Consider the following 18,271-nt stretch of genomic DNA (forward strand, 5'->3'; position numbering starts at 1 on the left):
TTATTTTTAAGAAAAGTATTTGGTGCTTAGGCAGTGTTTTTAAAAGAAACATTTTTTTTAATGAATTTTATATAAAAACATGTCTCAGTCATGTCGAAATTAGTAAAAATTCCAAAAATTATGAAATAATGATGAAGATCTACCAAAAGCATTTTTTTTATTTTTTTTTTTTTACATAAAGCTAGTGATGGGACGATTCCAATATTTTCCAATCCTGATACAATTACCGACCCCGTACTAAATTACAGATTCCAATCTTTTATAAATCTCTACATATTTCACTCCCTTTAAAACATATGCTAATTGTGCATATATTTTCTCAAATGTAAAAAACACACTTGTGGGGGGAGAAGGGGGGGGTGATCTTTTAGTTTTTAACTTTACCAATGGTTTAAAAATCAATAAATATGTACTATTACTACCAGCAGTGGAAAATTTTGTTTTAAACAAAATAAAAACATTTGAAAAAAAAAAAAAAAAAAGATGAATGGAATCGTTTTTAGCATTAGAAAATAGGGGCACACGTTTTTTAGATTCCGATTCCCAAAAAAGTTCCGATTTTTCAGATTCTTGATTTTCATTAATTGTCCAAACACTACAAAATGCACGATATTAGCGGTCTGACATGTTCTACTTTGAAATGGCGGATTACAGTTATTTTGTAATAGACAGACTGCAGTTTTCTATCCTGGATTTAAAGAATCCTTCAACATAAACAAATACAATAAAATTATAATTTGATAAATTTTGACTTCTAATCATGTTTTTTTTTTATTTGATCATTTTTTGTAAATTCTGGAATTTTGCTAATTTTGACATGACATGCAAGTGCTTTTACCTAAAATACATTTATTTGAAATCCAATTATATTGCATAAGCACCAGATAAATAATATATTTTAGTATCCATGCATCAATTCATTTTAAATATGGTATTTTATTTTTATTAATGTTAAAAAATGGAGAAAAGTATGTAGTTTATTAAATTCTTTGTTAGTTTTAATAGAAGAGTAAAAGACATTTAAAAAATTTAAGATTTCAATTCAAAGCTAAACACGTTTTATTCTATTTTGAATCTATTACTAATGGAGATATCTCCATTAGAAACAGAAATTAAATTATGTTTTAATGCTTTATCCAGTTTACTTTATATTTATATTTCAGACTAGTGTGCTATCTTTCAATGCTCAATTCGGGGGGGGGGGGGAGGAGATATAGTATTTGCTCTGTTGTCAGGATACCATACTCCCAGGCATTAGTTTTTTGGGGAGAGGAGGGGGAGTATAGATTCTCTTGACATGATACTATCCTCTCAGGAATTACTTCAGTTTTATTTAATGTTCTTATTCAAGGAGGTTAATGTAGTATCTGCTCTGTTGTAATAAGACCATCTTCCCAGGCATTATCTCCTCCTTTGTAGAATAGTGTAACATATTAATTCATATTAATACTATACATGCAGACATAACTTTGGTCAGGATGGGGGGGGTGTAGTACATGTTCTTAGTCATTATTCTGATCTTGACACACTAAAAGTGTAGTCTGACCAACAAAATATGCCTGATCAGTCCCACCATCATTTCTCATGCAGTTAATAACAGGCTAACCCCATCTCAACAATATGTGCAATGGAAGTGGGGGGGGGGGTCTTGCTGGTATTTATAATAGCTATACTTGATTCTGATCAGAATGACTTTATTCATTAATATAACATTATCTGCACTAAAGATAATACAGTGCTTGTCTATAATTGGGCCGAAAAAAAAACCTTTTTACAATAAAAATCTGAAAATCTTTATAATGCACATACTTGTCACTGCATGAAGATGTCATATTCCAAAAATCACGTAAATCGATCAAGTAGTTTTTTTTTTTTATTATTATTCAAGAAAATCAAATATTATCACACATTTTAGCGAAGATTTGCTTCGCATCATCTTGTTTGAGACCAAACAACACTAACGACACCTGTTGGAAATATGGGATCAACAAGGGCAGACAATCGACTTTTTTATTTATTTTTTCTTAAATGTCGAAAACACTTTTTTTTATAATACAAATACAAAATAAATTAACTCACTAAATAAGTAGACTTAAGTGGACCCTGGTCAGGATAGTCGGAAACCTTAAAAATCGTCATTTTAAACAAAATTGCAAAAGGTGGATCCAATGTAAAGAAATACCATTATCTTTTTTATATTTTCATGTTTTTCATGTTCGCTTAATAAAGTCAATTTAAAAAAAAAAAAAAAAAAAAAACTGTCGTTATGTTAATTTATTATTTTGTATTATAAAAAAAAGTGTTTGACATTTAAGAAAAAAAATTGTAAAGGTCGATTGTCTGCCCTTGTTGATCCCATTTTTCCGACAGGTGTCGTTACGTCCCAAAAAAAAGATGGCGTGAAGCAAATCTTCGTTAAAACGTGTGATAATATTTGATTTTCTTAAATTAAAAAAAAAACTACTTGATCGATTAACATGATTTTTGGAATATGACATCTTCATGCAGTGACAAGTACGTACATTATAAAGATTTTTTTTCAGATTTTTCTTGCAAAAATTTTTTTCGGAACAATTATAGACAAGCACTGATAACACTGCTATGAAACATAGAAGACATTTTGGAAGAATTTCTTTTCCAAAATGATGTATATATTGATGAAATTCACCATAACATTATGATATGTGTTGCCGGATGAATAGAGAGTACAAACATCATTTTCGGTTGATGTGGTTTCAAGCAGTATAGCGTGTTAACAGTTAATACTGAAAATTGTCTTGCCAATAAAAAAAAAAAGAGGAAAATAGTCAGATTAAAATGAATAAAAATTTTTAATTTTATAAAATTAACACAATCAGGACCGATTCAATATTGTACATTAGTTTAAGATGTAAGATGTTTTGATGATGTTGGAAAATAACTGTATTTAAAATGGATATTTGTTTTCCAATAAACATTTAGCAATGTTAAATTACAATCATATTTTTATGTACAAGCTCCAAAATGATTGAGAGTATATATATATATATATATATATATATATAGGGCATCAGGATGTGCTGAAAAAGAATCAAACTGCTTGATTGCAAATGTGAAGGCCAAAATGCAGATTGTTTGTTTAAAAACTGTTACATATTTTAAGAGACACATGGTTTCATTGATATGGATTGACCATTTAAAAGGCTTTTAAAAATCCATTCAAATCATCAGCAACTCACAAAATGAAAACAAATCGAAGAATAGAGTTCCAACTGCATTTGTTTTGAACTTATTTTTTTGATTTGTGATACATCTTTGAAAAATGCCAAGATAGAAATAAATATTACAAAGTTGCTGGCTCAACAAGTACTTGTTTACATTATACTTGAATGCCCCTGTTATAGTCTGCAGGGGGGCTGACCCATGGCAATGTATTCTAAAGAATGGAGGTTCTTGGGAAAACCTCAATTCATAAAAATTCTGTTTTGGATAAACAGAGGATGAAAGGAATCTTCTTTGTAATGATACAATGATTTTGTACTTTATCTCTATACATTATTAGACAGTTGACATGGTCAAATAAATTGATGCTAGGAAGAAGGAAAATAATGGCTGATAAACCGTTTCAATAATTCAACTTTCTTTTTAACAAAATTTATCAAGGCAAGGTATTAGTGCTATGTATATGACAAGGGGGCATCTCCCATTTAAATTTTTTTTTAAATGGCACTTATGAATTTGTCAATAAAATTCACAATTATTGTTGCAGTTATATTTGGCATAAATATGCTTCACACACATACACACACCTGACTTGTCCAACAAATTTCAGTCACTAATATGCAAAAGTCTTTGTTGAGCATTCAATGATATAGTGCACGGGAAGTGGAGCTTGAGTGATCGTCTCATCAGTAGGAGATAGGTTTCTGAATGAGTTTCTCATTCACCAGATCTTAATCACAGAGATTTTTTTATCAAAGATAATGCCTATCAAGACTATTTCAAGACTATTTCTAAACTAAACTAAAGACAGCCATCACATGTAAAATCAGGAAAGTCAAAAGAAAGGAGGGTGTCAGAGTTAGTGACAATTTTGCATGTTGTATCCAGACGTGATCACCGATTCTAGTCTGTGATGATATTTAAATAAAACACTTGTTTGTTTCTCAATTCATCTGGATCAAATTTTTACTTCCTATAAAATAAGGGAACCAGCCTAGTCTGGCACAAGGTCATTCAATATTTTACACCTGCTCAAACCCACTTGAAATTTATGTAAACGACAAAGGAATATGTTACTTTTTATTTTTTTTTTTTATTATTATTCAAGATTAATTGATGGATTCCAAGTTATTTTATTTATTTTATTTACCTCTTTTCCATATTAGACACAAGTTAAAGTGCGAATTTGATGGGAGTGTTTCATGTGGAATGAAAGATTCCAACTTGGCACACACAAGTTTTCAGGGGGGGGGGGCCATTTTCTTTCTTTGAAGATTGTAATGCTGGGTATGGGGTAGTCAAACAGCTGCCAACATTGCCCTGCTTTTTATTGAAACCAACCGAGAGCTCTTTTTAGTATCCTCGCTCTTTCCTTAAGTGCAATTGTCTGGATCCCTTTTGCACTTGGTTCACCAGGAATATTAGTTAGGTAGGACTTCAGGTTCTTCTTCATAAGTCCTGTGGCACCTATGATAACTGGTATGATTGATATCTCTCTAAGATTCCAGTTTCTTTTCATATCATACATGAGACCTTGATACTTGGTCTGTTTCTCTCTTTCAGCTCTGTTCAGACTGCCATCATTAGGGACACTCACTTCAACCAAAGTTGCCACTCTTTCTGACTTATTCCATATAATTATGTCAGGTTTGCCAGTAGCATTTTCAAGGTAGGTGGCTGTAGAGATTACATGGTCGTAATGTATTGTATACAAGTCATTTCCAACTGTTCTTTCAGGTTGATGTTTCCAGGACTTGCTGCTACACTGGAGGTTTAATTTTTTTACAGATAGGCCAGTGGAGGTACTTACATACAGCATCATGTCTCGCTGTATAGTAGCCTTTCAGTCAGTATGGTAACCACTGTTACATTGTAAATTATAAGTTATGTCCTTGAACCATTTGGATAACAAATTATCTCCCTTGAATAATAAAAAATCATCTCCATTGAATTATCAAGCTTTAGCTCATAATACTAGCGTTTCAAAAATAAGAGTTCGGTTTGAAAATTTAGTATTAAAAATTAGTTAATTTACTTAAAGCATCTTTTATTATTTTCCTACAAAAATATGTTCCCTCTAGTCGCATTTTTTTTAATAGGCTAAGAGGATTACATAATTATATGAAAGAACTATATACAATATGCAGTTAAAGCAAAATAAATTAATTTGAACTATTAAAATAATTCCCAATGCTATAGATAACTTATAAGTGATAATATGAATTAAATGGATGCTTAAATTTGAATTCATCTATGACGTCATGCCAAAGACATAAGTCTTTTGTTAAGGAAAAGTTTTAAGCTCTAAAAGTCCAAATAGTTCAGTTGGTAGAAGCTTAGACTGAAGTTCTCAAAGTTTTAATTTAGATTTCTAGTCATGACATTTCATTTATTTGTCGCCAAATTATTTACTATTAATGCTATCATTGATAATCGCCAAGAGTGAAATGGCCCTTCCTCTACAGGGCTTTACGTTGGGAGTGAAGCAGTCACAATTTGTGAATAATTTTTTTCCAAGTGGCAACTAAAAATAATAGAATGCTTATCTTTTTCAACAACAATCTGCAAAATCTCATTACCGAGTGTAAACTGTCTTTTCAACATTTACCTTATTTTTTTTTAAAACGAGCAAAGTTGGATTATTTAAACAATAAAATGTTTACTGAAATAATATACTTTTTTTAATGAAAGCTGTTTAAAAAACATCTGAAGAAATTTGAATGTTTATACCTTCAAATCTTAACATAAAATTTAGAATTACATTATTTAAAAAAAAAATAAAGAAAATAAAAAAAAAATAAAGAAAATAAAAAAAAAATAAAGAAAATAAAAAAAAAATAAAGAAAAATCTCTATGATGTATGTACTTGTCCTGGAACGAAGATGTCATATTCCAAAATCTAACTCCTGATGCGATTCTCTACCTATATAAAAGCCAGGTACGGCCAATGATGAAGTACTGTTGCCACATCTGGGCAGGAGCTAGAAGCAGCTTATCCTGTCTTGACAGAATTCAAAATAGACTTCGTAGCTTAGCGGGGATGCCCTTTTCTCTTCACTACAACTTCTTTCCCACAGAAGAGACGTTGCGAGCCTGCCTCTGCTTTATCGTTATTTTCATGACAAGTGTTCATCCGAGTTCCAATCTATGGTCCCCCCTCACCAAACTTTCATGAAAAACAATCTGGCCAAACCCGCTATCAATAATTTCTCACTCTTTATCTGTGCCCAGACCTAAATGTAGATTCCACGAGCAAAGCTTCTTTCTTAGAACTGCATGCCTGTAGAACTCTCTTCCGATTGTCTGCTTTCCAGCTGACTACAATATGACCGTCTTCACGTCCAACGTAAATAAGTTCTTGAACTGTCCCCGATTAAGCCAATTTACAAAATTCTCACTACTTATGTTTACTACGCTATAATCACATTAACTAATCTATACCCACTAACCCTTATCCTCGAGTGTACTCCAAGCCTTGATAAGTGGTGATACCTGTGTAAAAAAAAAAAGTTTTTTAAAAAACCTGTTGACTAGTAACTTTTCTATTTGGTTGAAGATAAATTTGTTCGCAGAGCACTGCCCTAAGATCCATTTGAGGAGTTCACCTATTTATCGTTCGTAACATAATTAAACAATTAGTTAAGAAAATACTAGTCTCGTGTTAAATATCTCTCGAAATGAACTTAAAATTAAAACTCACAATGAACATCTTAGTCTCCTTATTCTATACAAACAAATAACATGAAGACATTTTTACAAAATGAAAACATTGCACTCGATTTGATAGTTCAGCCAAGTCTTTTTTGATGGTGGTTGTCCAGATTCTCAACTGTTCACCGATATGCTTGAACCATTCAAGCTCAGAGGGAGGATTAGGTCATGAATTAATTCACTCATTAATGATGGTAAAGAAAGATGTAAAGTTTTTTTTTGTTAAATAGAGAACATCACTATTGATTAGTTAACATATCAAGATCAAAACCAAGTTTACAAAAAAAGAAAAGAAAAGTTAATGAGGTTACAACACACAATTCTTCATGATATTTACGTTTTCTTTGGAGGACATTTTCCATTTGATGCATTCCTGATCAAGAAAAACATGCAAGTAAAAACGCATGCAAGACAACAATAAAAACTATGACAATGTCAACAACATCAATGAAATTATGGAGATAGAAGAAAAAGCCACAATGAGAAACAGCGAACACAAAAAATATAAACGCTAAAAAAATTTAAAAAATAGACAATTTTTTTTTTTTTTTTACATAGAATTATAAAAACAATTTGTTACTGTCATAAACAGTCAAATCATATAAGATAGACAGAAATTAATTTTTAACAATGAAAACATCTTAGATGAAATTAGTAAAACTTTCGATCTCCAGAATGAATAACTAAAAGGACAGAATTTGTCAATTTTTTTAAAAAAATTTTTAGTAAAAGTTTGTGCAATTATGAATTTATAAAATCCAGACTATCCTCAAAGGATTTATTAATGAGAAAAATCAAACTTTTATAATTACAGATGGCTCGAATAACTTGTAGTTTATCATGGCTTTACTACTATTTCCAATGATTCTTGTTTGTTTTATTAGTGCGAGCTGACAAACTGACTTGTGAATAGAAAAAAAATGTCCTTTCTTTTTTTACTCCAATCTGATTACAAAATATTTTATTTTAAATTAAATATCTTCCCTCTCGGCTGAAAGCATCACAAATCTATGGATGCACATACACTGACATAATCAACTTGCTATAAAGCAGATTGTAGTCATATACCATGGGATTTAGTCAGTTCGTTACATTTCTCAGAATAACATTTGTCCTCATGTCTCTTCAACATTAGCCTAATCTAACAATACAGAACCAGCCGTGACAATGGGGGTATATGTGTAGAATATAAAGTATAGATTGAAATAAAATCATCAGCATCATATGAATTCAAAGATTCTTTTGTTGTCATTAGTTTTTGATATTTTTCTAGTCAGAATTATTTCTAGAAAGATATCAGGTACTTACGAGTGAGACCATGTGAAGGTTGCCAACATCCTAAGTGAAAGTGATTTTTATGGAACAAACTGGATTCAAACTTGGGACACCCAGGTCGTCAGTCCATGTTATTAACCATTAGACCACTGCATCACCTCCCGAAACAAGTAATTGCCATGGGTATGGAATATGTGCCTACATTAGAAATGGCTTTCCAAGTGGTAGGGACATCTCCAGAGAAGACCCTAAATTGCCCTATATGTGCTTTGAATTGCACTTGCTCACACCACTGTGTACCCTCTATCATCCACACAACAGCGGAGTTACTATCTGAGAAAATTGACCACATCCTGTCTACTCATCCTTCGGCTAATATTCATGTCTGTGGAGATTTCAATGTTCACAATTTGGAATGGTTAGCTCACCCAAACAATACAGATGATGAGGGAGAGGTTCTGTCATGATTTTTCCATTGCTTATGACTTAACTCAGATTGTTTACGAACCCACCCGAGATTGACGGTCAGTATGCAAGTCCCCTAGACCTCTTTCTCACAACTTGCCAGAGATATGTTCATCTTTTATTCTGTCTCCACCTGGATCTTCCGACCACTCAGTTGCATCAGTTAAGATAAAAACTATATGTAATAAATCCTCTGACGTACCTCTCCATTGTACAGAATATCGATACTCTATGGCTGACTGGGATAGCTTATGTACATTTACATCAGATCTACATCTGTGTCTCATGTTTAAAAAGGATGTGTCTTCTATAGTATCAGACCTGATGGAATGTTTAATTGTAGGTATAGACTGCTTTATACCCTTCAAAACATTCCAGCAAAAACCTAACAGCCAGCCGTGGTTCTCTCCAGAATGTGCTGCTGCTATTGTGCACAAAAATCACTTTTTCCATTGCTTCCAACATAATAGATGTACTGAAACTAAAGCCACTTTCAGGACTGCGAGTAACCACTTTAAAAGAATAATAAAGAACACGAGAGAGTTGTATGCTCAGTCTGTTAAGTCCAAAGCATCTGAGCAGCGGCTTGGTTCCAACCAGTTTTGGTAAAGAGCAAACAGGGTCCGGAACAAAAGCATGTGGTCTATCCCAACCATCATCAATAAACCTGATGTAATCTTGTCAGCATCAAACAAAGCCAAAATCTGTCAAGAACGTTGCAGCTAATTCTATCTTATGCAATTAAGGCCGCCCCCCCCCATATTTCCTCCTGTATCTGAAAACACTATGCGATATACAAATATCTATGCATGATGTTGCCAAGCTAATTCAAAACCTTGATTCCAGTAAAGCAACTGGCCCTGACGGCATTCTAATTATAGTGTTCAAAAAGCTTCAATCAGTACAAGCTCCCATACTCTCAAAGCTGTTTAAGCGTTGTCTTAGGGAGAATTGCTTCCCAACACTCTGGAAAATCTCATCAGTATGCCCTGTATTTAAGAATTCAGGTGCTCTGTCATCTGCTCTCAGTATAAACCAATAAGTCTCCTGTGCGTCAGGAGTAAGTTGTTGGAATCTGTGAAATAGAGAAGTAATCAACCACCTCAGCAAAAATAACCTTCTTAGTGACACACAATATGGTTTCCGTTCTGCTAGATCTCCAGCAGATGTGCTTACAGTTATATCTCATAGGATTAGCGAAACTCTTGATGGAGGCTTCCTTTCTAGGGCAATTGCTCTCGACATATCAAAGACTTTTGTTAGGGTATGGCCTAAAGGTCTATTTCACAAGATCTCCAGCTACGGTAAAGCTGGAAATGTTATCTCAATTATTAAATCATTTCTCTTTGATAGGTTCATAAAAGTAGTGGTTGATGGGCAAAAATCAGGAGCTCACAGTATTAATGCTGGAGTCCCTCAAGGGTCCATCCTGGATCCTACTCTCTTCCTGATCTATATCAATGATCTCCCAAACCGCATCCTAAGATCATTCGTGAGCATTGATGCTGATGACACTACCATCTATGGCAACACTTCAAAGGCAAATTCTTTCTGATTACCTCTCCTCTGATTTTGACCACGTTGGGCAAGGGGGAAAGAGGTGGCTGATTAATTTAATGCATCTAAAACCAAGCTTCTATCTTTCCATCATCAACGCCTTGATCCCCCTCTGACATCAACTGAAATGAATGGCTCTTATCTTGCAGAGGCTCCATGTTTTGATAAGCTTCTAGGTCTGACCTTTACTCCTGATCTGAAATGGAACACGTACATCAAATCCGTTGCCAAGGTTGCTGGAGAAATGGTCGGATCGTTCGACTGTTCCAGTAAAAATCTCACTGCTGATGCAATTCTCTATCTATATAAGAGCCAGATACATTCAAGGATGGAGTATTGTTGCCACATCTGGACAGGAGCTGCTAGAAAGACTTTATTTTACCTTGACAGATTTCAAAATATACTTTGTAGCTTAGTGAAGGCTGCCCTTTTTTCTTTCTTGCAACCTCTTTCCCCACAGAAACGACGTTGCGAGCCTGTCTCTGCTTTATCGTTATTTTCATGACAAGTGCACATCTGAGCTCCAATCTATGGTTCCCCTCAGCAAGCTTTCACAAAAAACACAAGTCTAGCTGAAACCACTATCACTAATTTCCCCACTCTTTATCTGTGCCTAAACCTAAACGTTGATTCCATGAAAGAAAGCTTTTTTTCTTAGAACTGCATGCCTGCGGGACTCTTCTGTTTGTCTGCTTTTCAGCTAACTACAAATTGGTCATCTTCACGTCCAATGTAAACAAAGTCTTGAAGAACTGTCTCCTTATGTAATCCAATTTACCAAATTTCCACTACTAACGATTACTACGATATTGTCTCATTGACTACTGTGCACTCATTAACGATTATCCTCGAGTGGCCTTTGGGCCTTAATAAGTGGCAGCTTTCATGTAAAAAAAAAAAAAAAAAAAAAAAAAAGTGATGCTAAGACAAGAAAAGTAAAGACCATGACAAAAAGAAAACAAAGAAAAATAGTGTAAAAAAAAAAATAAAATAAAATAAAAAATGATTAGCGTATAACAGAGTGCGTACATATTGACATACCCGTTCATGTGAGATAACCAAAGTCAAGCAACATTAAACCTTATCAGTACCAAATGGTTGGACTATTTGATAATACCAGGCCCTGTATGCAGGAGTACATCAACACCTCTCTGCAAGAATTGCAAAAACCTCATGTTGTTATCTACCCTGGTGGGCATATACAAACAACTGTGGACCATTTGTGAATTTGATATTCCCATGAAACATCCTTCTTCAAAAGGAAGCTCGTTCAACCTGCCTTTGTAATGCTTTATGTCATTGTCACCATTGGTTTTACATCATTAGACTAATTTAAAAAAAATTTTTTTAACATCTGTTCACTTCAAACAATGTATTGGAGACTATTGTGATAAGAGCGAAATTAATAGGAGGAGCGGGAAAACCAGGTTGAGGGATGGAGAGCACAATGTTCACATCAGATTTTATTTTCTGCAGGTTAATATGGTCAAGAAAGCAGGAAGCAAAGAGGGGATTTCAAAGGCAAATGATCTGAGGAAATAACCAATTAGAGTAGAAAATCTTTGAGCATACAGAGAAGGGGTATAATTTTGCTGGTAGTCAGGTGGGTTGGTGTATTTGAATTAGGACTGAGGTACAAAAGGAATACTGGAGAAACATCCAAGATTATAATATTAGAATCCTTTGTAACTAAAAACATTTGATTTTCATAGAATAAATGCTTGCAATTTTTTTAAATTTCTTAAAAAAAAATTTTTTTTTTTTTTTTTAACTCTTCTCTCCTTTGAATGACTGTTCTGGAAGTAAACAGGCAAGCAATATATCCACTACATATGCATTTGGCTATTTGTATAGTTGAATAAAACTAAAAAAAAAAATTTTTTCAAGAAAGGTGCATATTTGTATTTTACTATATATGTTCAAGTATTAAGTCAAGTTCATTTATTTTGTGCTTATTATCTCCCTTCATTTGGAGTTGTCTGCCCTTGCCACCTTTTTATTTATTTTTTTTTATTTATTTCATCAAGTTTTTACCGAGCTAGAAAGGGTAAAGATCAGGAGGAAATAGATAATATCAGGATGGGAAAGAGTACAGTAAGTGGGGGTGGAGACAAAGAATGTGTTCACAGCAATGTTTTAGTAGTAAATCAGGGAATGCATTTTATAAAAGAATGGGGAGGGTATAAGAGAGCTAGATAGCCTAATTATCATTTCTTACTTTTTTTAGGATACACCACTCCCACAACCACTGACTATATTGATTGTTAAAGCAAGATGCTTCTCTTGACAAAGTATTTTCAATGGAATTAAAATAAATATTTACATGATTTTTAATCTTTTGTTGCTCTATTTAGCTAATCTCTTCGCTGATATCTTTTTCATTTTGTACTTATGCATACTAATATGTATGTGTGTTTGTGACAATTTGTTCAAAGAGGAAGCGAGTTGATTTAGTTTAAAACACAAGAAAAATAGCATCATTTTAAAAATAAAAGTCAGGCATCATGATTAACAGTGTCCTATTATACAAGTGGTAGGGAAAAGGGCAAAAGATAGAAGCGGAAGGTTAGTTCAGAAGGATTGTGTTTTACAATACAAAGACAGGCAAATAAAGATTTTTAATACCGTCATTTACTTTAATAATTATTGCATCCATTATTATTTTTTTTATTTCCAAAACGACATTAGATTTGTAAGGATTTTTCAAATGTTTGAAACCTGCATTTTAAGTTATATATTGTTAAAATTGCCTTATGTATAAATAAGTACACAAAATGGCAAATTTTCCAATTTCTAACAAATTTGGAGTAGTCATAATTCAGTAGTTAAAATTGTATCATTAGTTATGCTTTGCAAAGATCAACGTGCCTACATTTAGAAGGTTTTAGATATAATTAAACAAAATTTTTGTTTGGATACTTTATATAAGCTTGGACATATGCTAAAGACTTAAGCTAGTCTCAAATATCAGCCATTGACGCAAATTATCAGTACTTATGCAGAATAAGAACCATACCTTTGGCAGAATTTTCCGGGCAGTTTATGTAAAACGCCAAAAGGTGCTAAACAAAAGTTTTGTGTTTTTGTTTGTCTTTTGCACAAATGCTGACCAATTTTTTTCGATGACAAATATATATTATTATCATGAATATCATTTTTGGTTCGCTTTATCAGTCTGAGCAATAATGGTCATCAATTTGAACATTTGTGACAATTGTCTTCTACATTCAAAGCTATTTCGTTGTACTATATTCATTAATAAAAGTGTTGTCATTTGAAGTGTGAGAATATTTAGTTTCTTTTTAATAACAAACCAAATGATAGCAAATAAATGTTTTCTTAAATGACGTTGGCTGCTGCGATTTCATTAACTCAGCATTGCAGCACCTTACAGTATTTTATGTAAACTACCCGGAAAATTCCAACAATGATGGCAACTTTCTGTCTTGTGAAAACAATGATCTGCATCTAATCTGGTACACTGCAGCATCTGCTGTGGTTATACAGTTCGAAGCTGGAGTTCCCTCTCAGGATGCAGGTCTAGGCAGGTGATAAGGAGATCTAGGTCTGCCCAGTTACTAGGATGCCCCCCTCGGCATTGCAGAAAAAGTCTAATGGAAAGGCAAGTGAATATGCTTGGGACCAACACGGCAGCAGGAGTTGCCCGAAAGGTGTTGCAGTGCCTGCATATTGGGACTCCAAACCAGACTTTTGTTAGGATTTACTCCCTTGGCCTTTGCCAAGGCATCCACAAGGTAGCTTGTTAAAGTTTTAAAATATTTCCAATTTTGACGAAAATAACTCGTAGTTATGGTTGTATAAAAATAAATGAAATCCTTAAGTGATTCTTCTTATAAAAAAAAAATCAGGTGAAAGAAACCAACATATAGTTTTTATTCTGCATAAGAAATTCTGAATAGTATTTTTACTTTTATGCATCTACTAACTACATATGATAATAACATAACATTTGCTGATTTAGACTTGCACTTATTTCGAAAAACAAAAATAAAGAAAAACCTTGTCATGTTCTGCTCAGATTTTTTTTTTTTTTTTTGAGGGAGAATAAATTGATTAAAATTGCTTTTAGGGGACAAGCCTGATACAACGGTAAAAAAGGGTAATCTTGAATTAAGAAAATACAAAAAAAGAAAATGAATAAATAAATAATATGGTAATTTTTAAAATATAGTCGACAAATCGATTTTTTTTAAATGTCATTTTATGTCATTTTAAGCAAAAAAAAAAAATATGTCCATGTTGAAAATAGTAAAATATCAAAATGTTGAAAATAGTAATATATCAAAAACTATGAAGATTCATCGAGTAGAAGAACTGCTATTACATTTTTAGTAAAAAACAAGCCGCACATGCGTGGTCCCCCTCTGGTGCTGCATGCAAGATGACACCACAAAAATAGTGAAGAAATGATGAATGTAAATGTGAAGGGCCAACTTTGCCATCATATTTTTGCCAAGTTTCAGAAAAATCTAATGGATGGATCAAAAGTTATGGGGGAAAACGTGTCATTTTTGGCCATTTTGGAGCATTTTTAACCTCTTTTGAGCCCCTGGGAACGCAACGGGAATTTTCTCAAAAATTTTTTTTTTTTTTTTTTACTGTGCACATCTATTTAATGAAATACAATTTGTGGCAAAATTTCAGGAAAAACTAATAGACAGTTATCTGGCAATTGCCCAGACTAATGGACGCACGGACACCACTGAAAACATAGGTCCCTCGCCAATAAATTAGGAGACAAAAAAAATAAATAAAAAAGAAAGTCTATTACTATAGACAATATATATAGCAGCCATGAATCAAGTAATCTAAAATATTCGTTTCATAGTTATGTCCCCTGCATATAGCCTCCTACTGCCTACTTTATAACGCCTAAGAAAAATGCGTTTTTACACAATTTTCCATAAAAATTACTTTTAACTAGGAATAACTTTCTACTCGATTTTTTATAACTTTTGGATATATTACTATTTTCGGTATAACAAGTGCGTAATATTGTTTTTGCTTAAAACAACATTTTTTTTTTTTGATTGATCTGTCGACTGTATTTTAACTAGCAATAAAAAAAACAAACACACAATAATAGGTCAGAAATTTAAAAAAAGGAAAGAAGAAATAAACATACAGCATACAAAATGTCAAATAAATGAACGAATATTCCATAGCACATAGCAGCTACATTACGCCATTGTTCTTGTTCAGATTACCTACCCAAAGTGGCTTGAGCCTCCACTGCGAGTGAAAGAGCTATCAGTACTTATGTCAGTAGAGCTGATGTCCATGGGTACCTCACTACTGCCACTCACACTGTCACTGAGGAAGCTGACACTCCCCAGAGAATCGTCAGCCCCCACAGACCCGTTCTTAACATGGGTTTTATACATACTTGGATGGCGTTTCTCCTGCAACCTTCCGGCCACGACAGCAAGATAACAATAACAATATCATTAAGAATTAATTACGTATTTAGTACAAGTGTTTAGAAAACAAATACAATATCATATGTTTGATTTTATTTTAACTCTGCTCAGATTTATTTTGAAGACTTATTTAACATTTAGAAATAGAGAATCTATGGACATATAGGAAATACAGACCCTAGCCGACTTCAATGCAAAGAAAGAAACAAAAAGAACAGATTTCGGTCAACACCAGTTTTAAATTGACCTTCGCACACACCGTCTCTGAAAGCGAGTGCATTTTTATATATTTACACAACTTTAATTAACTTTGGATTATTTTTTATTAAAAATAATAAAAACGAGTTAAATTATTTATTCACGACCAAACTTGATTTTTATGTAGAGTGCGTTTATATATTTACAAAACAAAATATAAAAACTGAAGTAATAACTGAAAATTTAGGACACTGATCTCTCCTGTTGGTGGACAGTGAAGGAGAAATCTTTCTAGACCGAGACAATTTTCATGCCTAATAGAATCAGAAATATAAGCAACAAGTATAAACAAACAAGATTTGAAAAATACATAATTTTTAAAAATATCAATCCAAAGTTCAATTATAGTTGTGTAAATATATATAAAAAATTTTTTAAAAATGTACTTTTGGTTGTGAAAATCCATAAACGCACTCTACATAAAAATCAATCTTGGTTGCGAATAAATAATATAACTCGTTATTTTTAATAAAAACACCCATCCAAAGTTTTATTTAAAGTTGTATATATATATATATATATATATATATATATAAAAAGAAAAGAAAAAGTACTCTTGTTACTTACAGAGGTAATGTTTGTGTCAAGGTCAAACCAGTGTCAACCGAAATCTGTTCTTTTGTTTCCTTCTTTGCATTGAAGTTGGTTGGGCTCCATACTCCCTACTTTATTAGAATCTATATTATCCATAGGGAACTTTGATTAAAAATGAAGTATTTCACGCTGGCTATCAAAAATAATTGATGACTCTGAAACTTGATAGCTATAAAAAGTGGTAACCAAAACGTGAGGGTAAAGAATAACATGTTTAATGAGGTTAACTTTCGGCTATGTCTTGATTAATTTTAATTATTTGAATCAAGTTAGAATCCCAGTGAGACTCATTAATATGAAAACTTTGGTTGATCCATGTAAATTCTTTCTAATGTTCATATTACATATTAGAAATTAATGACATATGTAGTAAAATTATTGATACAATTTCATATTTGTTTGATTGTATATTAACTATATTAACTCTGCTAAGATTAATTGTTGTGATCCAACCTTTTTTTTTTTTTTTAGGCTAGTGTGGAAATATCTATAATATCTGAAGGGGATTCCGATTAAAAATTAGGTATTTCAGGTTGGTTATCAAAAATAAGTGAAGACTCCTGAATGCTAGGAACAAAGTGTAGTATCTGCTCTGATACTACACTTAGTCTTTTCTGTCCTCCTGACTGAGGCAATTATTTTTGCTCCAATCTAGTGCTCGTTTTAGAGAGCTGGATTCTCCCTATATTTAAAACACTGGCCTTGTGTCCAACTTTGACCTTGTGGGGAGGCAAGTAAATAGGAACATAGCCTTGTATCAGTAAAAATGTTATAGCCTAAACACTTCTTTTCTTTAGAGCATCACGACACCAAGAAGTCACTTGCAACACAGCAGATAATTGCAACAGAAACAAATATGACTGGCACATGTTGACTAGTATCTTCGCTCTCAAGGGTGAAGATTTAGAAAGTATCAGACTCCCAGAATTCACAAATATCCAATTCAGAGTCCTTATTTTAAAGTCTTTCGATATTAGCTAGAAAGGGTAAAGATCAGGAGGAAAGAGATAATATCAGGATGGGAAAGAGTACAGTAGGTGGGGGTGGAGACAAAGAATGTGTTCACAGCAATGTTTTAGTAGTAAATCAGGGAATGCATTTTATAAAAGAATGGGGAGGGTACAAGAGAGCTAGATAGCCTAATTATCATTTCTTACTTTTTTTAGGATACACCACTCCCACAACCACCAAAGCAAAATGCTTTTCTTGACAAAGTATTTTCAATGGAATTAAAATAAATATTTACATGATTTTTAATCTTTTGTGGCTCTATTTAGCTAATCTCTTCGCTGATATCTTTTTCATTTTGTACTTATGCATACTAATATGTATGTGTGTTTGTGACAATTTGTTCAAAGAGGAAGCGAGTTGATTTAGTTTAAAACACAAGAAAAATAGCATCATTTTAAAAATAAAAGTTAGGCATCATGATTAACAGTGTCCTATTATACAAGTGGTAGGGAAAAGGGCAAAAGATAGAAACAGAAGGTTAGTTCAGAAGGATTGTGTTTTACAATACAAAGACAGGCAAATAAAGATTTTTAATACCTTCATTTACTTTAATAATTATTGCATCCATTATTATTTTTTTATTTCCAAAACGACATTAGATCTGTAAGGATTTTTCAAATGTTTGAAACCTGCATTTTAAGTTATATATTGTTAAAATTGCCTTATGTATAAATAAGTACACAAGATGGCAAATTTTCCAATTTCTAACAAATTTGGAGTAGTCAAAATTCAGTAGTTAAAATTGTATCATTATTTAT

The 18,271-nt window shown here is 32.7% G+C and overlaps 1 protein-coding gene across 6 annotated transcripts in view; it reads right to left on the minus strand.

The window, feature by feature from the left end:
• LOC145276948 (BLOC-1-related complex subunit 8-like) overlaps positions 1-18,271 on the minus strand; it is an 84,724-nt gene that overhangs the window by 8,836 nt on the left and 57,617 nt on the right. For 3 of the 6 annotated variants that reach the window (XM_080128453.1, XM_080128455.1, XM_080128456.1), the window contains one exon: positions 15,442-15,639. The exons of 2 other annotated variants lie outside the window; for them this stretch is intronic. In XM_080128453.1, coding sequence (XP_079984579.1) covers positions 15,442-15,639 — 198 coding nt within the window. Of the gene's footprint in view, positions 1-7,249; positions 7,286-15,441; positions 15,640-18,271 lie in introns of all 6 variants that reach the window. One more of the 6 variants, XM_080128457.1, reaches the window with a different exon arrangement.

The sequence above is a fragment of the Euprymna scolopes genome, chromosome 5 (assembly GCF_053919585.1).
Source record: "Euprymna scolopes isolate OS-2025 chromosome 5, ASM5391958v1, whole genome shotgun sequence".
Lineage (NCBI taxonomy): Eukaryota > Metazoa > Mollusca > Cephalopoda > Sepiida > Sepiolidae > Euprymna > Euprymna scolopes.